The sequence below is a fragment of the Pelobates fuscus genome, chromosome 12 (genome assembly GCF_036172605.1).
Source record: "Pelobates fuscus isolate aPelFus1 chromosome 12, aPelFus1.pri, whole genome shotgun sequence".
NCBI classification, from domain to species: Eukaryota; Metazoa; Chordata; class Amphibia; order Anura; family Pelobatidae; genus Pelobates; species Pelobates fuscus.
In genome coordinates this window covers 114,623,199-114,649,926 of record NC_086328.1, presented here as the reverse complement: position 1 = coordinate 114,649,926, position 26,728 = coordinate 114,623,199, and the positions used below count along the sequence as shown (strand labels likewise).

The 26,728-nt window shown below is 40.3% G+C and overlaps 1 protein-coding gene across 1 annotated transcript in view; it reads left to right on the top strand.

Moving 5' to 3' along the window:
- The window catches only part of CD82 (CD82 molecule), a 56,872-nt gene extending 39,416 nt beyond the window's left edge, over positions 1-17,456 (top strand). The window contains exons 2-9 of the mRNA XM_063438890.1: positions 2,360-2,444; positions 4,526-4,598; positions 9,982-10,106; positions 10,834-10,908; positions 11,384-11,491; positions 11,911-12,060; positions 14,219-14,302; positions 16,857-17,456. Coding sequence (XP_063294960.1) covers positions 2,379-2,444; positions 4,526-4,598; positions 9,982-10,106; positions 10,834-10,908; positions 11,384-11,491; positions 11,911-12,060; positions 14,219-14,302; positions 16,857-16,934 — 759 coding nt within the window. The 5' untranslated portion in view covers positions 2,360-2,378 and the 3' untranslated portion in view covers positions 16,935-17,456. The remainder of the gene's footprint in view (positions 1-2,359; positions 2,445-4,525; positions 4,599-9,981; positions 10,107-10,833; positions 10,909-11,383; positions 11,492-11,910; positions 12,061-14,218; positions 14,303-16,856) is intronic.
- The last annotated feature ends 9,272 nt before the right edge of the window (positions 17,457-26,728 follow it).

The following is a 26,728-nucleotide window of genomic DNA, read 5'->3' as shown; positions in this document are numbered from 1 at the left end:
GAAAGTGATGATACTTATTGAAGTAATGAAAGCTGATTTTATTTACCGTATATATTTTAGGCATGGAAAAAACTGTTGAGATGCAAAAGATTTCAAATTACCTTTCTTTACAGAGGAACAAAAAGTAAAATTAAATGTCAGGGGAAAGTCCATTCTCATTATTTTATATTCTATCTATCTATAAGATTTTACATGCTCACCCACTTGAAACGATCGTCTGGGGTTGCCGTATCTCTCGTGCAGAGGGAACTTCATTTCGGATCTGGATGGACTGGCATTTCGGATCTGGATGGACTGGCCATATGGGTAGGACCAGTATGATATGCTTCAGTGATGTTCTCTCTGCAATGGCACAAGATAAGCTAAAACCAGTTTGAGATCTGAGCGGGGACCCACCAAAGGGCAGTCTATTTGAGCTGTTTTCTTGTTTTTTTTCCAAAAGACTTAAATTTACTTTTGTGAACCAAGATTTTATTGATTACCTTGAAACATTAAAATTTGTTAAAATTTTATCCAATAATTCTGTGAAAATGTTGAGTTAAAAGATTCTGTACGTAGTGATCGCTATTTGGAGTTCTAGGCGGAACAGTGTCAATAACTAAGAGCCAGGGACACATTTTAGAGCATCAGGGGATTACCAATCCGTAAGTAGCAAACAAGATGGGCCAACTCTTTACGGTGGTATATTATTATAATTTATAAAGTTCTAACAAATTCTGCATCGCTGTACAATGGGAAATGAGGTTGGACAGAGCCTCTGTGACATGTCTTTGTGGTGCCCCACCTGTTCTATCCACACATCATATCTACGGAATTTTCATATATTACGACGATGTCATATTTCAAGGGCTAACATTTAGTTTCACTGACGAGCCTCTGTTTCTAGACAGAGAGCAGTGTGTCAGTCTCTCATAGAGTATCCCACGGTATTAATGCCTATTGTCCGATACGAGAGCTGCCTGTTCCTGCGGCAGTGTTGTGTCTGAGCTTGTCATGCTGCACATTTGCTGACACTATGGTTTCTGCTTAATAGAGGGAATCTTGGGAGTGGCCTACATAACAGGACAACTCATAAACCATCCTACCATGCAGGATTAGCCCATTCAACATCTAACCCTTTCATAGACTCTATCTTTTAACTAGTCGCATTGATCAGAAGAACAGGAAAACTTCATTTGTAGGGTGTGAAATATTCTTTTTTTTTTTCTGTCCTGTAGTTCACGTTGGATATATTTAGTGATTATTATGTACCTAACGCTTCCTGATATCTACAGCATTTCTAAAACAAGACATTCCGGTTTAGCAGCTGAGAGTTATTGCTATAAGCACTGGAGACAATCAGTTTATCACTAAAACGTCTTTAAAATGACAGAATTGCTTTAACAAATATTACAATTAAGTATAAAATATTGTATGCTGCATTGATTTTTTTAAAGTTAATTAATTTTATTGGTGATTGTCTGTACATCTGTAAAATTTCAGCTGACTGGACTCCACTCTTCTTCTCCACACGACCTAACTTCTACTCCACTAGATCTGATGCCCTTCTTGTTGATGCTTCACCAGCCACGACTTCCTTCTCCTTCACCACACACAACTTCCTTCTCCTTCGCCACACACAACTTCCTTCTCCTTCGCCACACACAACTTCCTTCTCCTTCGCCACACACAACTTCCTTCTCCTTCGCCACACACAACTTCCTTCTCCTTCGCCACACACGACTTCCTTCTCCTTCGCCACACACGACTTCCTTCTCCTTCGCCACACACGACTTCCTTCTCCTTCGCCACACACGACTTCCTTCTCCTTCGCCACACACGACTTCCTTCTCCTTCGCCACACACGACTTCCTTCTCCTTCGCCACACACGACTTCCTTCTCCTTCGCCACACACGACTTCCTTCTCCTTCGCCACACACGACTTCCTTCTCCTTCGCCACACACGACTTCCTTCTCCTTCGCCACACACGACTTCCTTCTCCTTCGCCACACACGACTTCCTTCTCCTTCGCCACACACGACTTCCTTCGCCACACACGACTTCCTTCGCCACACACGACTCCCTTCTCCTTCGCCACACACGACTCCCTTCTCCTTCGCCACACACGACTCCCTTCTCCTTCGCCACACACGACTTCCTTCTCCTTCGCCACACACGACTTCCTTCTCCTTCGCCACACACGACTTCCTTCTCCTTCGCCACACACGACTTCCTTGTCCCCCGCAAGTATTCCCCTCAACTATTCTCACCCTTGCCCATGCCTATACCCTTTTCTTCACCATCCCTTGCTCTGTGCATTCTTTGCTTCTTTTCCAGTATTGATCATAACTTAACTTGCCCTTATTTCTCTTTTCCAGGATCTGACGCCTAGCAAAGATGGCAAGCGACGGCTGCATGAAAGTCACCAAATATTTCCTGTTCCTCTTCAACCTACTGTTTTTTGTAAGTATTCAGGAAGCTGGGGGTTATGGTGACGAGCAATATAGCCTAAAGCTTGCCATTATGTTTCTCTTCTGTACATTTTGCTTTTAATAAACACCTACTTTTTTTTTTTTCTGGCAATTCTTTTTTTTTTTTATTACTGTTTTTATTACTCTTTTAAAAAATCTGTCTTTTCTGTCTGTCAACTTTTATAACCTCTCTTCCATCTCAGTGTTTTTTCTCTCTTGCAGCCTCTGTGTTCGTGCTTTCTCTGCTCACTCTTCTCTGCTGAATCCATCTCTTCTTTTTTTGTTTTGTTAGTGTCTCTTGTCCAGTCTAAGGACTCCAGTACACTGTCCCATATATCTCCTCTTTCAAATCAACGTGTGCCTTGCCTGTGCCAGGACAGAACTGGATTATGATATCCATAACTAAATCTTTAATTTACACTTAAGGAAAGAAGTGTCGTGAACATTCCAACATCACTGTTAACCATATCCCAGCTACATAAATACATAAAATAAAAGTAAAAATATATTTTTGAGAAGTGTGGGATGACCTCTGTGTTTGCTTAAAATAGGAAATTTCATTAGTTGCTCAACTCCCCTGATATTGTTTTCCCCTGGTCATACGGCCTATAACAGTCCCAGAATAAGGAAGAGATAAGAATGCTGATCTATGGCTTCCTGTTTCTAAAGATTGTTGGACAATCTTTCTAGACATGAAGTCCAAAGACTCTGTGTTGTCTCTTTAGTACATGTATTCTATTTATTTATAGAACTGCTCATGAAACAATTTTTGTTGCCAAAAATCTTTATGGGCCAAAGAAGTTAAATGTACAACCCCATCCCCTCCTGGCGTTCTACGAGTTAAAGTACAAACAGAAATGTGCTGTTTAGAAATTCTTGCCTCGGCTGTTATAAAAAGTCTGTTCTGTGCGGGATGCTCTGCAGACGCTGTCAGTGATGGGGCATCATGTGTCAGGGAGAAGGAGATGAGACACAGCTGTCTGCCCCGAACTCTGGATGAAGGGAAAGACAGCTGTATCCAACGTTAGAATGCAAGGAATGTGTTGTTTTTTTTCCCCCAATTTTTTTTTCTCTGTTCCAACACACTCCCTTTTTATTCTAGTTTAATTTTAAGGACAGATGTTCATATGCTAGCTTGTCTGTGATTGCCAAGTACAGTATCACTGTCCAGTAGAGGGTTAATGACCATAATGATTTCACACAGCATCGTACATCCCCTAAACTGTATCAGTATAAATGTATCTCAGTATTACTATGTTTAGAGCCAGGTAAGTGTGTGTGTGTGTGTGTGTGTATTACACACACTGCTATTTTTGTGTAATCTTTATTTATAGACCGCTAACATACATACTTGGCGTTTTTCTGTTTACAGCACTGTGTGGAGTAGGGTAACGGCACATTAAAATGTTGTAAGGCGTCCAGATGGAATTTTAATAGCTATTTTATGGCCTAAGACAGAGACTGGCCAAAACACAGACCCATAGCTGTTGTAAACCTGTAAAACTAGAACTCTCAGGATGCTTTGCCAGCCTTACTCCCCCCACCCACCTCTCCCCCCATACAGGTGATTTGCTAGTTTTAGTTCCCCCTAATTAATAAACCCTCAGCACAGAGAAGGTCCAAATTAGTTCTGGTACTGCTTTTTTCTATGTGCGGGGAGTGGGAGCCAGCACAGCAAACTGCTCTAGAAGGAGCTCCAGATGCAGCCCATGTGCACTAGGTATGGGGATTGGGTCTCTGGCCATGGAGGACATGTGAGAAATCTGATTATACAGATCGGAAACACGTTGTTGCCCTTTGCCACAGGGAAAACAGAACGAGTGTCTGCGTAGCTACAAGAGCTGGAGCGCGTATACAGAGCTTCACGTGTTCACGCGTGTGTGTCCCATGTGTGTTCAGTGGGGAACGCAAGGCGCTGTGCGGCATTGACAGGCAGCCAGGTACAGAGATTACTGCACTGCGGAGCATGTTGGCGTCTCAGATTATTTTCGGTATTGCAAACATTCAGGGCTGTAGATGCATGCTGGTCTTGTTGGCTGTCACGAATACCGATGTGTGTTTTTTTTTCACCAGATCCTGGGGGCCGTGATTCTTGGCTTCGGAATATGGATTCTAGTGGATAAAACCAGCTTCATAGCCGTTCTCCGTGAGTATCAAAATAACGTTTCCTCTTTAAACCGTAAACCATATTGTTGTTATTGTTGTTTTGTCCATGTAAAATTTTCATTGAAATAAATCGAAAAATATCAATGTGTAAGTATGATAGTACAATGAATACATAGAGACCATTAATAGATAACATGGAGGAAGGTAGTGGCAGACTGCGACAGAGCTCCAGTACTACCATCAAGTACCTCTGGCCAGTTCACTTCCTAGCTGCCACAAGGGATTCTGGAGCGCTTCAGACCCAGTCGTCAAAGCTTGACTTGGGTCTTTCTGGAACTCTTCCACGAGACCAGGCTGCAGCTCACTTCTTCCAGGCTCTTATCCTCCCCTCTGCCTTTGCCTCTTCAGGTCCATTTGTGTTTACAAAGACACTTGTGCTTCTCAGGCCTAGCTCTCTTTTGACTTGCCGTCGAGCTAGAGGGATCGTGCACCCAGCCAACAGATCCGAAGACTCTGTTACTGGGATCCTTACAAATCCGAATGGAGCGAACATATTCATCTTTATTTTTACTCGGGACTAGCCCATATGCTCATTATATTTGGATTACTATGACAACTTAAATAAAATACAAATAACAAAATCATATCACACAACATACAGGGACTTATAATAACACAACGACCTATTCATGAAAGGGTGGGGAAAACGGTACTTAACACAAAATATCTCTCCTGCCTGCAGAATTAGCAATATGCAAATCTACCTGAATATGCAAATTAACAAGCCTTGTTATTGAGGTAGTGCATATAGCTGTTGCTACCAGCATATACACATCCTGCACCTAGAATGGGCACAGGGTGACTTAGACATAGGAGTATTCCAGGGTCCTACATAAAGTGTTCGTAGGAAACTCCAGGTGATAGTTAGGCATACTGAAATAAAGACGTAACCGTAAGACAGGATCTCTGGAGACTTTTCCGTATTTGTAACACACTAATAAAAGAAAAGATTTGTTATAACTTAACCTGGTATGTCTCTTTAAAGGTGATTTTCGTCTTCACATATTAGAGTCTAGAATGCTTTCTGTGTAATTCTGCTTGTTGGCGCATGCTGACAGACTTATTAAATCTGTGTCTTTACATCAAAGGTTCTGATTCACTTTGATAAAACACTACCCAAGCCCTGGCCTAGAATACTAATCAAAGCAAATAAAGCAGATTTGTTGTTCTATTCTTTCTCCTGTAGTTTGAAACACCCAGAAACAACCGTAAAATCCCTTCTGTGTTGCCGAAGCAACAAGAACATTCAGCCCATCAATGCCCAACATTGGGTCACATGACTGTAGGCTAGAATTAATATGACCCGTGGAAATTATGAAAGAACAACATTTCATCGTACTAAAATAATTGATTCGGTGGCGGATATGGGTGTGATGTTTTTAATGCTAAATTTAGAACTAAAATGATGTTTTAGGCATAGTGATTGCACTTTTTACCCCTCGAGTTTTACCAAGGTGTGTGGCAGGATGTAAGAATTAGGTAAACAATGGCAGAAGATCCTGAGGGGATAGAGTTAATCAGAAATACACACCTATACATTCCTTTAGCACCCGTGACCATATTATGATATAGGACTTGTCACAGAAACCACATAGGTGTTTTTACAAAACTCTCACCTGTGGATAATGAGTGTAAACGTTTAAGCCAAAATAGGGGATTTGGAGAAAGCCTCTGTGGCTGTTTTGTCTGAAATATGCATTTTTACTGTCAGTTACCCACAACTACTGATTTTGTGTCTCTGTTTTCAAATGAGTGCTACACAATTCATTACTTGTGACAAGTTACTAGTGACTGCAAATCAAACACAAGGAGATGTTTTGTTGTTGTTGTTTTTTTATAATTGTTCGTGGCTATCCTCACGTCTTACACGCACATGACTATAGGTTGGGAACTGTGTGTGTGTCTACCAATAGGCAGTGGTGTATTTTGGATTTGTGCTGCCCTAAGCACGACTAAATTCGGGCACCCCCAAAATCTAAATATATCCCCCCAATTCGTGTCAAGGCCATTTTTTTGACTGACAGACACCTGCCCTTATTGATACATGCACTGATATACACTCACTGACAGATACAGTCATTGGCACACACATACAGTCATTGGCACACACGTTCACTGACAGACACACACTGACAGGCACACACTCTCAGATACACATAAAATGACATACACACACTGACACACACAGTCACACCAATTCTCACTCACAGACACACACTGACAGCTACACTCACTCACAGTAAGGTGGACAGCCCCAGAACACATGGCAAACAAGGCATTTGTCTGGGAGCTTGGGGTGGCATTTCTTGATGCCCCCCCTGAAAGTGCTGCCCTAGGCAAATGCCTTGTTTGCCTTGTGGTAAATACATCCCTGCCAATAGGGGGCGATTATCACCTAATGAGCCACATAATGAGCCACTCTGTAAAAATGCATTTGATTAGATTTAGAGAAATCTTGAAATACAATTAAAACACAAGCTGCTCTGTCTACAGACACAAAACAAAACTGCATGCTATTTACTGTGATTCATTAATTCACCAGAATTAAAAAAAAAAAAAAAAAAATTGTAAACATTCATCAAACTCATTATCAAGAATGTTTTTGGCTGATGCCTAAATATTGCAAATTGCATATGCATCGAGCATTGATATTTACATTTTATGTAAATGTTGTTAGGAGAGAACTAAATGGGAAATGTACCTACCCTACGCTGCTCTTGTGATTTTATAACTTTTTTATTTTTTAAATAAAACGAAAAAACTTGATTTGTAAAAAAAAAAAGTAATTTTTGGATTTGTGCTGCCCTAAGCACGACTAAATTCGGGCACCCCCAAAATCTAAATATGTCCCCCCAATTCGTGTCAAGGCCATTTTTTTGACTGACAGACACCTGCCCTTATTGATACATGCACTGATATACACTCACTGACAGATACACAGTCATTGGCACACACATACAGTCATTGGCACACACGTTCACTGACAGACACACACTGACAGGCACACACTCTCAGATACACATAAAATGACATACACACACTGACACACACAGTCACACCAATTCTCACTCACAGACACACACTGACAGCTACACTCACTCACAGTAAGGTGGACAGCCCCAGAACACATGGCAAACAAGGCATTTGTCTGGGAGCTTGGGGTGGCATTTCTTGATGCCCCCCCTGAAAGTGCTGCCCTAGGCAAATGCCTTGTTTGCCTTGTGGTAAATGCTATTTACTGTGATTCATTAATTCACCAGAATTAAAAAAAAAATTATGTTATGTGTATATAGTTATACATAGTTTGCTAATAGTTCTTAACATGAAATTGCGAAACAGAAGGACTGTTGACCTTTAGATCTTTCCTTAACGTGACCTGACGCACAGTTATTCTATTATTCCGACTCTTCACTGTAAATTCGTCATACATCACATTTGGGGGATGGGCGAATAACTCTAAACGTTTAACTTACTTGCTGACTGACAGCAGTAGGTGCAGCTACCTAACGTTCTGATGAGAAGCCCATCATTTTAAATAGCCCCTACAACCACACAACAATAACAACTTGAAAACCGATCACAAAGGGAAAATAAAACCAAAACAACAATAAGCCTATTCAACCATTTCCTTAGGCCAACCCTAGTTATTGAGACACTCCAGCGATTCTTTTATTTACATTTATATAACTTTGCAGTAACCCAATTTACAGGTACAAACAAGTCCTGCAGAGATTTAAATTTTCTCAGGGTGATTAGAAAGGGAAGCCAGAATTGTTTTTGCCTTACTAACACTCGCAACTATTAGAAACCTGTCTGCATAGTTTAAATCATTATGCAATAATATCTGAGAATAGATTTACACGTGAAGCTCCTGACGAAGTCACATAGACGAAACACGTTGAGCAACAGCTGGGACCCCTGTATTTTGGTAGTAGCAGTCTCTTTTTATGTACTTTGGTTATTATTGGTTGTGCTGCATTTGTATTTGACTCAGTGCTGTTTTTAATCTTCACTAGTGATTTGGTCTTTTGCCTCTTCACTTTTGTTGATGTTGCACTGTAGCATTTGCACCTTTTCATGATTTGTATGCACCATTGTACTTTATTGTATTGAGCTGCTATACTTAAGGGACCTGTAGCCCATTGTGGCTTTTTTTTAATCTTTTATCCACTGCACATATTGTGTGCTGATATTGTTCATACTTTCAATAAATTTTAATTTTATCCACTCTACTTTTTACTCTTTCTTAACCCCATCTATCAGATTACCCGTATAGTGACTGTGGCGCCCTGTACCTTCTACGGTTTGTTTGCAAGTTTTATTTAAGGTTGGAGTGACCTGTATACAGAGGCTTGCCTGCACTTGGGTCTCACTACCATTCACTCGCCCTTGTCTATCATTATTTTCAGTCCTTCATGTCTGACGGTACAAAGATGGCTAACTTTTTGTTAATTCTTTTTACCACACCAGAGCCTCGGCTATTTGAGAGAGATCTTTGTCAGCCTAAATGCCCAAATGCCGTACTAGATTAACAGATTAATATCGCAGTACACGTCAGTTTAGCAATGCAATAGATCAATATATACAGATATCTACCTGATTAACACTAATCAGGTCATTTCTTTTAACAGGACTATTCTTTGGCACATTGGGAATTATGTTTCTATATAAATCATACAGAACAGCTGCTCATCGTCAGTAATATTGATCTTATTAGCATCGTTATTAAAGTGACGCTATAGTCACCAAAGCAACTTTAGCTTAATGAAGTTATGCCCCTCAAGCATAACTGCTCAATTTTCTGCCATTTAAGAGTTAAACCCCTTTGTTTATGAACCCTAGTCACACCTGCCTGCATGTGACTCGCACAGCCTTCCTAAACACTTCCTGTAAAGAGTCATCTAAAGTTTATCCTTTCTTTATTGCAAGTTCTGTTTAATTTAGATTTTCTTATCCCCTGCTATGTTACTAGCTTGCTAGATCATGCAAAATCCTCCTGTATGTGATTAAAGTTCAATTTACAGAGAAAGAGATACAATTGGTAAATTACATCTGATTGAAAGTAAAAACAATTTTTTTTTCTTCATGCAGGCTGTGTCAATCAGAGCCAGGGCATTTGAGGCAAGGGCTGCATAAACAGAAACAAAGTGATTTAATTCCTAAATAGCAGTGAATTGAGCAGTAAAACCTGAGAAGCGTGGTCTATACACTAAAACTGCTTCATTAAGCTAAAGTTGTTTAGGTGACTATAGTGTTCCTTTAAATATGTTGTCAACATGAAATAGTATCTGCAGCCAGAGATGACTTGAGATGTTTGTTGCATTTAGAATTCATTGCATTAAATATTGTTTTTCTCCATGTAGAAAGTTCATCTTCCTCTTTAAACATTGGTGCCTACATCCTTATCGCAGTGGGTAGCCTTACGATGGTGATGGGATTCCTCGGATGCGTGGGAGCTGTGAATGAGAGCCGTTGTCTGCTCGGATTGGTGAGTGTCCTAGTATTTTTACGTGATTGTAAATTACAACGTTTATGTAAATTTATACACCTGTACAAATTGGTAATTTTAGATTCCTAAATTTTGCTTTTGTTAATTAAGTACTTAGGAGCTCAATCAAAATTTTCTCATGAGCAGGAACATGTCTCTTACTGAGTTTGATGTATGGAACTGACCGTTTCAACTTCTTTAGTTGAATATGGGAGACCGCCACTTAAGAGTTTGCTGTGATCTATTTTTTGATAGCCAAAATACTCTAGACACTAAAACCACTTCAAGAGCAGTTACAATGTCTAAAGTGTTTGTTTTAAAGGTCTGCAGACTTGGGGAAATCTAGTGGAGCGCAAAGGGACATTCCATAAGAGCATGGTACGCCTGGGGAAGACCTGAAAGACAAACCATAGGAGACGTAGGTCGCTGCCCCAGAAGAGAAGCTAGGACGGAGTTTAATTGTTTAGTATGGATTTGCTTAGGTAAACCCATAGATTTTTAATCAAGTCCTAAACGTTTTAGGGAGCCAGTTTTGAAGATTAGCAAAGAAGCAAAATGTTGACCATCAGGTTGGCAAGATTTCCAAAAAGTCATGCTAATATTGGTTTCTTTCAAAAAAGTTCTCGGTAGTGAAGAAGTTAAAAGGCTACCTGATCAATCGCTCCTTTTGAAGGTGACTTTTTAGGAATGCAAGTCTTGACTCAATTTTCTTATTGTCTTGTTTCAGTATTTCTCCTTCCTCCTGATCATACTGATTGCCCAGGTCGTAGCTGGCGTACTTATCTATTTCCAACGTGAATCGGTAAGGAATCTGCAAGCTGATTGGCTTCTTGTTTATCGTTTTCTTTTAGCGTGTGTGTGTGTATCTGTGTGTAAATGTATATATAGGTTTATAACGTATAGATGGTCTATGTTTTGTCATGTGCATTTGTCCAATAAATTAACACTCTCCTTTATCCGAATCTTACGGTTTTCTCTGTTCTCCCCACCTTCTACCTGACAAACAAGGAAAGCCTGATACCTCCCTATCTGGAGATTTATTATCAAACAGAAGCAAGATCATGTATCTTGTCCACATTTCTCAATTTATTTTTTTTCCTCTGTCTTGCTGTTCTCTGTGTTTGTAGACATTTGCTTCTAGTTCCAGCCTATCCCAACAATCCCTTGACTTGCGAATATATTGTTCCATTCTGAGGAATTGGGCGGATGTGCTTTTGGAATGTTGTTTTATACGTATCATCATCTTCTGTTCTTCTTCTATTTTTTTTTTCAATCAGCTGAAGAAAGAAATGACCACAATAATTGATAACTTGATTCTGACATACAACTATAACGATGGGAAAAACACAAGCGCTGAGAATACTTGGGATTACATCCAGAGGAATGTGAGTATAAACAAAATTGACCGATCTCGGTGTAGAGATTGCCTGGTGGTTTATATTCAACTAGCAATCGGGCATCGTAAAGGATTGGTTGCTAAAGTTATGCATCTGTTCCTCAGATTAAAAGAAGAGTAATAAATAAAGATCTGTAATTGGTGATTAAGGTACTAATGTATTTAACTTACAGATCCGAGGTCATGTTTAAAGCTCTGCATGACTTAAACTACGTAATGCCTATTTAATGCTGTAGTTACACAGAGCTTTCCAATGTTCATATAAGAAAAACTTACAGATGAGTCATTTTAGAATGTCTTCAAAAGTCGTAATATAAATATTTCCAGCTATTTTTTGCTACGGCGGTTTGCCGGCACCTGTGCACTTAACTCAGCTGCCATTTTTTTTTTAAATTTATTTGGTTACAGTTGAAATGCTGCGGGTGGATTAGCAGCCAGAACTGGACAGCAAATCCTGAAGTTGCCAACAACACAGCCGTGTATCCCTGCTCTTGTCTTGAAAACGAATCCGAACAGAACGGCATGTGCAGCCGAACTAACCAGACAATCTATGACATAGTAAGTGCACCAAAATGTGAATTTAGTTGTACAGAAAAGGTGTTCTGAAACGGAGGGATAGCAAGTATCTCTGGCATAGGCAAGCAGAATAGGCTGGAGTTCAACAAAAAAATGATGTTTGGAGTAAAAAAGAAGTATATGTGGAAGGAGAGTTGGTGTACAGAAATTCATTTGCAGAAAGTGGCTTGGATTGAAGTTCAGAATAAAGAAATTGTAATGAAGTTTTAAAGACAAGAAATCCGTTTGAGTGGGGTGGTAAGGGGTGGGGGGAGGTTTGAGTCGCTGATGGGTGGTATGGGGGGAAATGTTTAAATCATTGGGGCAATGGTAGGGTGGAAAGGTTTGAGTTGTCGATGGGTGGTAGGGTGGAAAGGTTTGAGTTGTCGATGGGTGGTACGGGGGGAACGGTTTGTCATTGGGGCAGTGGTAGGGGGGAAAGGTTTGAGTCATTGGGGCAGTGGTAGGGGGGAAAGGTTTGAGTCATTGGGGCAGTGGTAGGGGGGAAAGGTTTGTCATTGGGGCAGTGGTAGGGGGGAAAGGTTTGAGTTGCTGATGGGTGGTATGGGGGAGAGGTTTGAGTCGATGGGTGGTATGGGGGGGGAAGGAGTGGGGAACATTATGAAAGTAATTTTTTTATTATTTTTAATTCTTTATTTTGTCCTGCATAGATAAAACAGATTATTTTTATGCCGGTTATGCCAGTATTTCCATATACATAGAAAAACAATTGTGTGGCATGGAATAACAGTGCACATTTTTTTAATTTAAGAAAAACTAACATATTGTGGTGTCATAACGTGTGCGCTTGTAGAAGCTTCTTACTGGTTAAGTTAGTAAAATTGTCCTAAACATTTGAAAGACCTGTAAAGTTTAATAGTAAAACACAAGCTTATAAGACAGGAGTAGGGGATAGGTCTATATGTCTGGAGCCATGACCGGTAACATGGTTAGACATGTCATCTCACCGTAGTTGAGTGACTCTGTAGGAGCTGCATAACCATGGTATACTAAAGGCCACCCAGGCTGGTTAGTCATGGCTCTTATAAGTGCTTAGGAGAAGGAGGCCACTATGTGTTTTACTTACTAGGTGCTGAGTATTAGTGGGTTTGGGTGGATTGGGAGACATATTAGTACAAGTGTCAAGCAAGGGTATTAAATCGCATGTGGTAGCTGTGTTGCGGTGCCATGTGTGAGGGAACATCGGGCTATTGCGATACTATACTTAGTGTCCCCTTGTACCCATTCTGCTCAGCCTATGCCCTTAGCTGTCAGGCACAGTCTAGACCTCTTTGCAGGGTTGCGGGAGTCGTCCAGCATGTCTTTTCGGCTCATTGCGTTGGTGGGGACTGGCTCCCTGTATCTGCGGGCTGTCCTCTCTATGTGAGCCTGAGCACTGTAGGGTCGGGTTTGTAAGGTCCACAGAGGTTGTTGCTGGTGCAGGTTGTCTGCAGGTCTCCGCTGGATCAGTGATGAAAGTAATTTAAATAGAGAAAAGGCAAAGATTTGCGTATAACGTGGGAGATCATGGGTTTGAATGGGAATGCTGGAGGCTAAGTGGTAAATTGAAGGTGGTTGAGATTGGGAGGACTTGAGCTTACTAAAGAATGGGAAGCGTGCTTCAATAGGATGACAGGAGCTTATACGTCAAAAGATAGAAAAAGGCATTTAGATGAGAATGAGTTGTGTGTGCATCTTGTAGAGTTTATGAGTTCATTGAGAGAAGGAAATTCATTGGACATGAGGGGAGATGCATCGTAGGTGGATGTGATACAATGGCAAGCGGTAAATTGGAAATGGCAAGAAATAAATTGAAGTGGGTGTAATAAGGCAATGCTACGCCTGTGTGTATGTATATATGTGCAGAATTATATCAGTAATTATATCCGTAATTAAGTCAGTAACCTAATCCCATCTTGGTTTAAGGGAAGTAGAGTATTGCGATTACAAAAAGAACAGTCACAGAATAAAGAGGGATCAGTTTACTGGGTGGAAAGTTATTAATATAAATCTTTCAGACACTCTTCCTCCTTATCGTACTGCAGGTACAGGTTCTGTGCCAGATACTTTCTGTAAGGTGGGAATGTATTCTCTATGATAATAATAGTAATAATAAGACTTTTTAAATGCTCCCTGTTAACGTGTGCCCATGTTCTCCCAGGGCTGTGCGCAAGGTGTGGAGAGCTGGCTGACAAATAATCTCGGGATCATTTTGGGTGTCTGTGTAGGAGTTGCAGTTATTGAAGTAAGTTATATCCCAAATCACACTACTCATTATTATTATTATTTGTATTCCCATTCAGGTTCACAGATTCTCAACAAATACATTTTTAAAATGGATCTAATCTGTTTACTTGTAGTATTGTTCATATATGGTTTGAGCTCTCCTTAAATGTTCTCCACAGGACAAAGGTGAGCTTAATTTGAGGTAGATCCAGGTTTCTAAAGAGATTGATAGGTGCCTTAGTGAGAACTTATTAACTATGACACAATCCTTTATTGAAGTCAAGGTCTAAGCAACAAGTGAGGCATAGTTCCTCCACTATTAGTGGGCAGAAGCCTGTGATGAAACTTTATTTTAGAACTCTTTGAAGATGGTGGTAGTAATCTTTAAATAATCCTAGTTCCTTGATTCTGCAGGAGATGTGTTAGGCGCTTTCTCAGACGTTGTATAGAATATGGAAGTAGCTCCCAGACTCTAGTGCGAACTAATTGGTAGAATCTAGTAAGGGCTAGTCTTCCGGCTCTATACGGAGGGCAGAAATCTGTAGGGTGGACTAGTATCCAACTTTGATGAATACAAACGATTTTGTAGAAATACATTTTTTTTTTCTTAGACCTGGACTCTCTCAAGGCCTACACTAGGAGTAGACAATCTTCGGCACTCCAGATGTTATAAGCTACATCTCCCCTGATGCTTTGCCAGCATTTTGGCTGTAAGAGTATTATGGGAGATGTAGTCCACAACATGTGACATACCAAAGGTTGCCTAGTAGGCTTCATGTGAAGTCTAGTCATCGAGCTTCTGGTGAGAACTAATTCCTGGCTCTGTAGAAAATGCAGAAATCTATAGTGAGACCCGATAACCTTTCGCTTTCTGTTGAACATTTACTCCCAATGCATGAAAAACATTGATTCACCGGTGCTACAGAATATTTTAGTGTTTTAGATATAAAAGAACACTAACAAAAAAATAGCAGAAAAAAAAATCAGGAATGGTCAATTCTATAATTTCCCCAAGCCACCCACTCCAGTAGCAGTGCATAAATAAATCTTAAAAATAGTGTGAAACGCGTTTACTGCAAAATTAAGTAATTAGGAGATTCCAAACTTCTCAGCCATGATAGGAAGTCAGCGCATGTTTTTTTTTTTTTTTAATATAGTTAATATTTATCAATCTTTGCTTTACCTGGTTTGAAAGTCAAAAATCATACAAAAAAACTGATTTCTGTTGATTGCACATAGCATATTGTATACAGATACATAAAATATTTCTGAAGTGCTTTTAAGGCTCGAAGTCAAGACTTAGGCATTGGTTAACAAATTCAATGTTACAAGGTTATTGTTTTTAATTCTGCTTTATTCATAACAAACTTAAAGTGGTCGTTTATATGATGCAACTTTTTTCTTATTGATTAAATTATTATTTATTATTATTTATTTATTTTTAAACCTTTGATTGACTCTATAAACCCCTAAAAGTTTATATAGAAAAATGCTATTTTTGACTCCGATTCTGGAAATAGATCAGATGTAAAGAGATTGCTAGTTTCTATGGCAAATTCTCCAGTTTGATACCTTTCCCCATACTGGCTTGTAAAACGTAAACCCCATGGAGGCAATGTAGTGAACATATATTAATTTAAAAACTATGTTTTCTCACTTTGTAAGTCTCTAATAGCTGTATGTATTAATACAGATAAAAACACTCTACAAAGTGTATCTGTTTATAGCAGGCTCAACCGTCACTTTTGCAGCACACCCCTCAAATTAATATTTTTTTTTTTTTTTTTTTAAACTCTCATATAATTTTTGTCTTTTTATTGCACACTACTTAAAGAGACACTCATGTCCCTGCAATCTAACTGCTCAATTCTCTGCCATGTAGGAGTTAAATCACTTCTGTTCATGAAGCCCTAGCTACATCTCCCCTGGCTGTTACTGACACAAAATGCATTAAAACAATGGTTTCATTTTCATTCAATACAGGGTGTTTACTTTAGAAGTTTAACTCCTGCACTGTAAATTGAACTTTAATCACACACAGGAGGATCCTGCAGGCCCTAGCAGGCTATTAACAGTGCGGGAGCGAGAAAATTATAAATGAAACAGACTGTGCAATAATGAAAGCTAAAAATGGACACTTTATTTCAGTAAATGTGTAGGGAGACTGTGTAGGTCACATGCAGGGGAGGTGTGGCTCGAAAGACATAAACAATGTAACGTATCTCCTAAATAGCAGAGAATTGAGTTGTGAGATTGCGTGGCATGAGCTATAAACCAAAACAGCTCCATTAAGCTGAAGTTGTTTCGGTGCCTAGCGTGTCCCTTTAAATATCTAGAATATAAAAAATATCTGCAACATGAAACTTCTTTCAATATTAAATATATTAATTCCAATACAAATCCAAACATCTGATCGTCTTAGTTATTTGTTAACTTTTGTTGCAATTGCAATATCCATGTGCTGGTAATGTGATATTACCATATTAGATGGAATGCTGATTTGCGGGTTTACTACGATTTAAGTTTTTTTTTTTTGCCACAAACTCATATCCTGCAATCATGTCTCCCTGCAGCTATTGGGTCTCATCCTGTCTATATGCCTGTGTCGCAACATTCAGAACGAAGATTATACCAAGGTACCCAAATACTGAAGAATCTGAACGATGAACTGATCCTGTGTACATCAAGGAAAGGGGGGCCAAATGAATGTCCCCCACCACCACATGAACTTATTTTCCTCTTCTCAGACAAGATTATATATATGTAAATGTCTTTATACCCCAAATCATTCAAAAGGGGACAATTGTTAGACTGGAAAAGTTAAAATATTTAGAATTCCAGGAATTTTTATGTTACCATAGCTGTACCTGCTGTCATTGGTATTGCCACACAGAAGATGAAATTTCAAGGAAAATACTACATTTGATCGATTTTTTTTTTAAATTTTTTTTTTTTTGTCAGAAGTGAACAAAGCTTTTGGTAATTATTTTTTTATTTTTTTACAATTTTTTTTTATTTTTTATTATTAATTTTGTTCTTTAGTGTGCAGGCCATGCAGGAATGTTTATAAGCACACATAAGGTAAACATTTATTTTTGGTAGATTGTTGGCAAGATGTCAGCAATGACAAATCCTCTAATGAACAGTTAGTTATTTGGTCTTTAAAAGAATAATTTTAAAATAATAAAAAAAAACTATATATAAATATGTGATATAGAAGAAAAAAAAGGAAGTGATGTTTTCACAATAGATTCTTTTATTTCTGTAAAAAAAATAAAAAATAAACCCAAACGGGAAGTGATTCTTTCACAATAGATTGTTTTTATTTCTGTAAAAAAAAAATAAAAAAAAAAAAACACACAAAAAAAAAATCACAAGTTTGTAAATACAGTTAAGGTACGCTAAGGTACCATTAATGAATATCTTTTAGTAGGTTCTGTACAATGTGTCTGGTGTACCCCAAGGATCCCAAACCATAGGGGATTGTTGGGGTGCACAGGACCGTTATACAGTACAGTGTGTATGTACAGAGAGGATTGGAGGTAAAGGGGTCTGCTGTCGAAAATCAAGAACAAAAAAGGGTGTTTTTAAATTTTGTTTTAGATTGTGTTGTGTATGCTTTATTTTTTTTTCTTAGTGTTTATTGACGCAGCAGATTTTGAAATATTTATAGTAATGTAATTTTGCTTATCTGCTTAGGATACATATACTACTGTGCATAGTGCCTAATCTATTCTGTAATATATTCACCAGTAGCTGACCATTTAATATATAACTTTTAAAATATTTTTGAGTTGGCATCCTTGATTTAAAGCCATATGTTCCATTTAGTAAATCATGACCTAGAAAAGGTTTTATTACAAAAAAAGAAATCTTAAAAACTGCTGAATATTCAAAAATATGTTATTACCATTAAGACATCAAACATGCTGTGTCTTTGCACTTTCCAATTGCCCACAACTGGAAAAGAATCATGGGAACTGTAGTTCCCAGAACAACTAGAAGTCCAAGGGCATATTGGATTGCCTTACTTATGAGTGATAGGAAGTTGTTTGTAGAGGATGTGTCAAATTTGCTATTAAAGTCTGTTTCCTCACCATAGTCCACCTGCGACCATGATCTTCAAATGTCAACCTTTAATGATCAACCTATGGAGAATGTTTTATTGCATGTGGGTCGTTTAGATATCTTCTCCAGCTATTTTTAGCATTGCTTATTGCAGAGGAAATTGTGGGCTACAATCTAGGCCTCTCAACACTTTTGATTTTGGCGGGACATTACCAAATTTCAGGGTCCTGTCATGCCACCATAATTTTGTTACTTAGTGTCCCGCATCCGAGGACACGTGGGAACTGTACCCGGGCAGCACTGCTCAAGAGAGACGCGCTTGGATTGTGAAGTGCACAATAAATCTGCAGAGAATGCTTCATCAGCACTTTTTGTATGGTCCTGTATGTTGGGGGGGGGGGGGGGCAGACAGGCTATCACGCCGCTTTAGTGGGCAGGCGCAACAATTATGGCTGTCACTATTGACGAGTCACGTTTCTGACGATGCTCCACTTTAGAACGCGCCAACCTGTCTCTTGTACTTCACAACGTTGGGAGGTATGCAACAATTAGGTTTGATTGGTGGCTCGAAGAGGGATTGCAGCACACCTTCCATTCCTTCTCAACCACATACCCTAAAATCTTCTAAAACAACCGAAAGGCTTGTGTAGCATCACAGCAGTGATTTACAATTACTGTAGAATAGTTGTGGTTAAAAGCTAGACCTCCAACATTCCTCCACAGTGCTTTATCCATGTTCAGTATTGGTTATCTGTCTGTAAGATACTGGAGTAAACGGACTACGATTGGATCTCTCGATGGACTAAATATATTTTCTAGTAGCATAAAAGAAATGTATTATTTCTAAAATCGTGTTTCAAGTAGGAAAAGGATGAAATGATGTACTTCATGCATGAGTGACCAGTAGATGATAAGCTCATGTCTATTATGTTGCTGAATATGTTGGTGACATTGATCTGCCCCCTCTCTCCCACCCCCCACACCCCCCCTACACACACATTGCAGTTTGGAATTTAAAACTGTAACTGTTATTTCTGTATTCAGATTGTGATATTTGTTTTTCACCAAATTCTGATCACTTAATTATTAAATAGTTTGTGAAATAAGACATTGTGGTCATTGTCCTTTTTATTTAATGATCTCTTCTACAAAGTGTTTGTTTGGGCCCTGAAGATTTTTTTTTTTTTTTTTATTGTATGCTTTATTCATTTTTATTCATGTATTCGTGTCCAAATATCACACATAATTATTATATTGAGGGATATGCTGAGTACACCACGATTGACACAGGTAATACAGAGGGATTAGAATAAAGTTGTGTTTGAAGAACTCTCCAGCCCGGCGTATTACTAATGGGAGTGAATTCATGGAGGGACAGAACCATCTACAACTGTATCACCTGTGAGAAGCAGCCTGCTGGCGACACTGCACACCGCTATAATTCTGGGTCTCCTCCGTTCACATTGCATCTGACCGCGTTCCTTTGTTGCAGAGCCACCTAAAATCCTTTTTGGAAGAATGTTATGAGAGTTGGGTATATTGATGGAAAATATAGTAGAGCTTACTGCTACCCTCACATAAATGCTTGTGAAAAGATTAATTCAAATGAAGAGGGGCATGTACTAACCATCCCCTAAATAATCTTAAAAATGAATGTTGTGAATATAAAAAAAAAAAATGCAGGAATATACAATTGCGTGATGTCTAAACTTGTTTTGTTTTTTTGTCATTGTCATTCATAGTTTATGTAAGATATAGCATTTTATGTCACTATGTAGCAGAAATCTTCTGCAAGCATGAAATCGGTGCAGACGTAGATAGAATAAAGGCATAGCACTATACAGCACATGTAAGTAAAGCCTGCGTAGGCGAGAAAAACACAAAATAAAATAAACGTATTAGCATGGAGTATATGCTTAATTTGAGATTACTGCAATTACTGTAATTTAATGCAAGGAGATCACATCCTTGCTGAGGCTAAAGAAGGTAACCACATAGGCGTGCGCAGCCTATTGCATTAGGGTGTGCACCCTAAAGCACAAGCACACGCCGCGTGTATATATATATATATATACACACATACATACACATACATATATATATATATATATATATATGTGTGTGTGTATAAATATATATACATACACTGCTGTGTGTGTGTGTGTGTGTGTGCTGGTAGAGTGCTATGTGGGTCAGGGTGTTTGTGTGTGTGTGTGTGTGCGCGCTTGTGAGGGTGCTGTTAATGTACTGTGTGTGAGGTTACTGGTAGTGTGCTGTGTGAGGGTGCGGTTTGTGTGTGTGCTGTATGTTTGGGTGATTTGTGGGGGTGGAGGTGGGGGCAGATTAGTTAATAAATATCCCCCATTCCTTATTACCTTTATGTAGGGGGGGGGGGACCGTGCTGCTGCCTTCCCTGGTGGTCCAGTGGTGAGTGAACTCGGCGGAGCTGCTGGCAAGAGCTCCCCGGGTCCTCTCCTGCCTCCCTCCCTGTCTGTGGGTCGGTGAGAGGAGGCTTAGAGCAGAGCCGGCGCTCTGATAGCGCCGGCTCTGCATGAGCCGACAGGGGGGATCCTGAGATCTCCCCTGCCGGTCTCACTCAATAGGCGTGCCGGGGGGATTAGGGTGTGCCCAGGCACACCCTGTGCGCCCGCCCATGGGTAACCATATGGTTAACAAGGTCCATGCAACAGAGAATGTTCAAGAGCATGGATCAGGTGTATAGTTACATGAGTTAGAGGGATAGCTCTGTACTGCACAGGTAAACCGAGCCTGTGTATGCAAGAAAACCAACATAGAAGCTATATAGCATGTATGCTTAATTTGACATTACAGAGTAACATAACATAAGGAAATCACTGCCTGATCAATGCTAAAGAGTATCAGATCAGATGGATTCATAGTTGGAAGATAGCTCAATCAGCAATATTCTGTAAGTTAGTGCCATAAGGAGTACCGGTATTTGTGAGTTCACAAATAAAACCAGCCTTAAAAGAGTAAGTGGTCTGTAGGCAAGGGTTCATAGAATGAGTAGCCACTTAACACATTAAGATGAATAAAGTAAAATAAATAAGTAAACAAAAATGTTAATTTGTAAAAACGAAAATAGGGCTTGCGTGGACACCCCTTCCTGGGCACTAGTGAGAGTATATCTCCACGCCATTATATATAAATATCCAAAAATAAATAAATGGTAAATAATAAAATAAAAATAGATTATTATAATTCTGCCCCAGCCATTCCAGTACAGAGTCACACGAGAAGCATACATGTAGATATAAAAGGGCAGCTTACATCAATAAAGCATTAAGCCGCCCAGGGCAAAAAGCCCGCAACCCCTCCAAGCCAATCTCCATCCTCCTTTAGAACAATTTGTGGCAGAGTGGGCACAGTCCACTGGACCCCCCACCAAGAGTCCGCAAACCATATCTTCCCTGCACCGCCATGGTTCTTGTGAAGCTGGTTCTTGAATTGATGGGAGGAAGTGACGGCCGGTCACTTCCTCCCGGCTCACTCTGCACGGGAGTAGAGACAGCCAGGCAATGAAGAGGATGAGCCAGCCGACTTCCATCAGCACCAGCCACCCTCTTGCAACGAAAAGGTAAGAAACAGGAGGCTGGCTAAAAAATGAGATGTATTTCTGTCTGTATGTATGTCAGTATGTCTGTTTATATGCTTGGATGTCTGTCTGTATGTATGTCTTGCCGGAAGCGGACGCACTGCCATTTTGAAAACCCCCGGTTTGACGCACAGGATACAAGCAAGAGACGCAACCATGACACATTTATCGGGAAGGGTCTTTTGAATTGTTGGGACGGTGGGGATTATCATTGGGGGTCTCCACTATCTTGAGAATGGCAGATATTCCCAGAAGAACCATATTTGGACATCAGTAACTCCACACCTGTGATCAACTTCACTGTGAAGTTGTGTATAAATGGTATGTTTTCACTTATGTCGGTAGATGCACCTGAGGAAGACCATTTATCGGTCGAAACACATTGTGCTTGTTTTTCTAAAACCTCAGTATATGTTGTGTTTTTAATTTTAAAATAAAGTGTAATTTTAGCCACTTTACTGGTTCCTGATCTTTAATCCAGAAGTGAAACATCACGGAGACCTGACAAATCACACCAATCTGAGAGTGTTGGAAATACCTGCTGAGTTCAGAGCCGGCCTTAAGGGCTCTTTAATTTGTGAGTGTCCTCTATACTTTCTATGCGGATACCACGTTATACAGTCTATGCTATGTTGCTTTTATATATTTTTAACAGGTTCCACCTTGCCTACTTTTATTGCTGTGAATTACATCTACGATTTGTGCGCTATCACCTAATTTGTACTCAGGATTTTTATGTCAGTATGTCTGTTTGTATGCATGTATGTATGTCAGTATGTCTGTATGTATGGTAGTATGCATGTATGTCTATGTATGTCAGTATGTCTGTCTGTCTCTGTCTGTATGCATGTCAGTATGCATGTCTGTATGTATGCATGCCAGTAGGTCTGTCTGTATGGTGTATGTATGTCAGTATGTATGTGTCTGTATGTGTATATATTTCAGTATGTATATATGTATGTGTCTGTATGTATGTTAGTATGTGTCACTATGTATATATGTGTCTGTATATGTGTGTCAGACATTCATACACACATATAGGCATACATACTGTTTCAGTATGTGTGTATCTTTGTGTGTGTGGGTATCTGTGTCCTTTTGTATCAGTGCGTGTGTTTGGGTCTGTGTGTGTATTCCTGTGGGTGTGATCGGGGGGGGGAGGGGGGGAGGGGATCTGGATTTGGAGGTGGGCCCTTGAGGCGTGCTTGAAACTGTGTTAGGGGCCCTAAAATTTCTGATGGTGGCCCTGCCACCGGTATATCGAACAATCCACGCAATCTGGCCCTACAGAGCTCTCAACACAAGGGACAATCTTCTCCAGGCCCCCCTCAAAGCCCATGATTTAAAGCCTCCACACTTTTAGAGGACAGGCAGCTTTCAGGGCACAGCAGTAGTCCAGCACCCCCAAATGGTGGAAGGGCATTAAAACATGACCCTGCGCAACAGGTACTCACTCCATTCTCCATTTCCAAATGGTAGACATAATGAATACAAGCTGACATTTTCTGCAAATGTGCAGGGATTAAACAGTGATCAATGGCTTCTGGCAAATAAATGTGTTCCTCTACAGGCTGGTAATCATTCCTAGAGTATAAATCAGAGTGAATTAAGCTTTATGAACTAAATTTCATTCTGCAGAATACATAAAAGAATGTTTATACTTTGTTTCTGTGTGCAGAGTACTTAATTCGGTGACGAAAAGGAGGAGGAGAGTTCCCCGCGCCGAGGGAGCCCGGCGGGGGAAATCAGGTAAGATTTAACCCCTTCCTCCCCCCAGAGCCCGGCGGGACGGGGGCCCCGAGGGTGGGGGGGACCTAGAGACCCTATAGTGCCAGGAAACGAGTATGTTTTCCTGGCACTATAGTGGTCCTTTAAATCAGTCAACTGACCCAGCAAATGGAAATACTTCTAAATCAAAAATAAATTAAGCTTTGTTTTGTAGCAATTTAAATCTGGAATGTAGTTTTGTTTCCATGCACAGAATTATCGACCCCATGTGGATACAGAATATTTCATACATAAGACAATGGACAAAGATCTGGACAGTGATATATTCGGGGACTTTTTGTAGCACCAGGACGAATCATAATGAGTTTATTGTAAAATTCTCCCAATTAGCGGAAGTCTTCCACAATGACTGATAGTTAATTACAAAACGATAACTACAGTAATATAACTCTGTTCCCTTTTCCAAACAGTACTGAATTCCATGATCAAAAATGTGCAGAATCACATGTCCCGTGATAAAAGCAGAAGTATTATGGACATATTATCCTTTGTTGGGTATAGGGCATATTGTTTTTTTGTTGATTTGGGCATTGAGGGTGAAAACCACCGCTGGTACTCCGTGAACTCCAAGGTGGCACTCACTGACAACAGGGTAACCATTATATCTGGAGAAAGTGGAGGAGTTGCACCCTTAACCTCTTCACTACCAAGCAATGTTTAATTATAAAAAATAGCATAACATGCACATAATTATTGACCCCGTATAGATACAGAATATTTAATACATGAGACAAAGATCTGGACAGTGATATATTTGTCAAAATCTATGTGTCAAAGTAACATTGACATAAATATCAGTATTCCAAGCAGAACATTGCTCAGAGCATGACGCTGCCACGGCTGGCCTGCCTTCTTCCCATAATGCATCCTGCTGCCATCTCTTCCCCAGGTAAACAATGTACATAAACCCGGCCTTGCACCTGCTCTAAAAGAAATTGTGATTCATCAGACCAGGCAGCCTTCTTCTATTGCTCTATGTCCAGTTCTGACGCTCACTTACCCAATGAAAGCGATTCAGGCATTGGGCAGTGGTCACTCTGAGCGATTTGCGACTACACAGCCCCGTACGCAGCAAACTGCAGTACAGTGTGTTTTAACACCTTCCCATCACTGCCAGCATTACATTTTTTAGCAATTGGAAATACAGTAGCGCTTCAAATGTATCAATGAGCCTTAGGTGACCAATACCCTGACGTTGGTTCACTGTTTGTCCTTTCTTGCACCACTTTTGGTAGGTTCTAACCACTACATACTAGTAAGACCACATAAGAGTTGCCGTTTTGGAGATGCTCTGATCTTTTCGTCTAGCCATCACTATTTGGCCTTTGTCAAAGTCACTCAGATCTTTTCACCATTTTTCCTGCTTCCAACACACAAAATTCAAGAACTGACTGATCACTTGCTGCCTGAAAAATCCCATTCCTTGACAGGTGCCATTGTAACAATATAATCAAAGTTATTCACTTCAGCTATCAGTGGTTTTAATGTTGTGACTGATTAGTGCAGGTATTTGTAAGGAGCCTGATGTCATTACTAGCAGTACAGATTACAGGAAATGGCAACCTAATGTAAAAAGAATGACGATATTACCTGTATTAAAAACCACACTACACATGCTTCCTGACCTGCGTGCAGTCATCACGGTGTCACATGATCCACTTGGCGCTTTTTCTTGTTGCTCATTTGGTGTTTTGCCGGTCCTGGACACAATTGTTTCTTTCAGGAAATGATGAAAAATACCTTTTTTTTTTATTGCAGCATGCCATAGGTTAAGCTCTCACGGTCCCCTTACACAGTAAGTAAATATACTCACCTCCACCCCTACCTTGCATCTTGGATCCGGTTGAGGGTAGTGTCTGTAACGAGACTGCAATATTAAATCCCCAGATCTCCGCTGGTATAGAAGGTAATATCCCAAATCCCCCAGTAACCAGACGAAACACCATGCAGGGAGACAACTGCCAATTTAAATAATGGCTCCAGGAGTTAACTGCCAACTGTCAACTTTTGAAAAATGTTCTTAAAGTGGTACATACATATTGAACCGAACGGATACAGGCATTTACAGGCAGGGAGAAGGTGTAACTGAGGGCCCACAGGCAAATACATGAAAAATCCTTCACAATGGCCCCCCTTTTTCTCCCTGCTCCGGCAACTCGGTTGGACCTTTCCTGGTCCAATAGGGTTGACGGGTCTTTCCAAAGTTTTTAATCTGAGGCCAAGTCCGTTTGGCGCGACAGTCCATCAGCATTCTCGTTTTGCTTGCCTGGGCGATAATGAATAGTAAAGTCATAGGGCTGTAACGCCAGGCTCCAGCGCAGCAAACGGGCGTTATCCCCTGAGACCCGGTTGAGCCAAACTAGGGGATTGTGATCCGTGATGAGGGTGAAGGCCCAGCCATAGAGATAGGGTGTTAGCTTTTTGAGTGCCCATACCAAGGCCAAACACTCCTTCTCAATGGTGGCATAACTGACCTCCCTTGGCAACAACTTCCGACTCAGGTATGCCACCAGGTGCTCTCCCCCATCCTCTCCGATCTGGCTTAGTACTGCCCCCAGTCCAAACATTGAAGCGTCTGTGTGGACAATAAACCTTTTGTTAGGATCTGGGGTAACCAACACTGGAGCATTAACAAGAGCATTCTTTAGTGCTTGGAAAGCCACCTCGCATTCCGGGGACCACAGGACTTGTCGGGGTAACTTATTTTTGGTCAGGTCGGTCAGGGGTTTGGCTAGGGCGCTATAGTCTGGTACAAAGCGTCTGTAATAGCCGGCTGTGCCCAAGAAAGCCATGACTTGTGTCTTGGTTTGGGGAGTGGGCCAATTGGCAACGGCCTCGATCTTAGCCGGCTCCGGCCGTTGCTTACCACATCCTACTCGGTGGTCCAAATATTGTACCTCCGCCATACCCAAATGACATTTGTCTGGTTTCAAGGTCAGCCCGGCCCCCTTTATCCTATCTAATACTACCCCT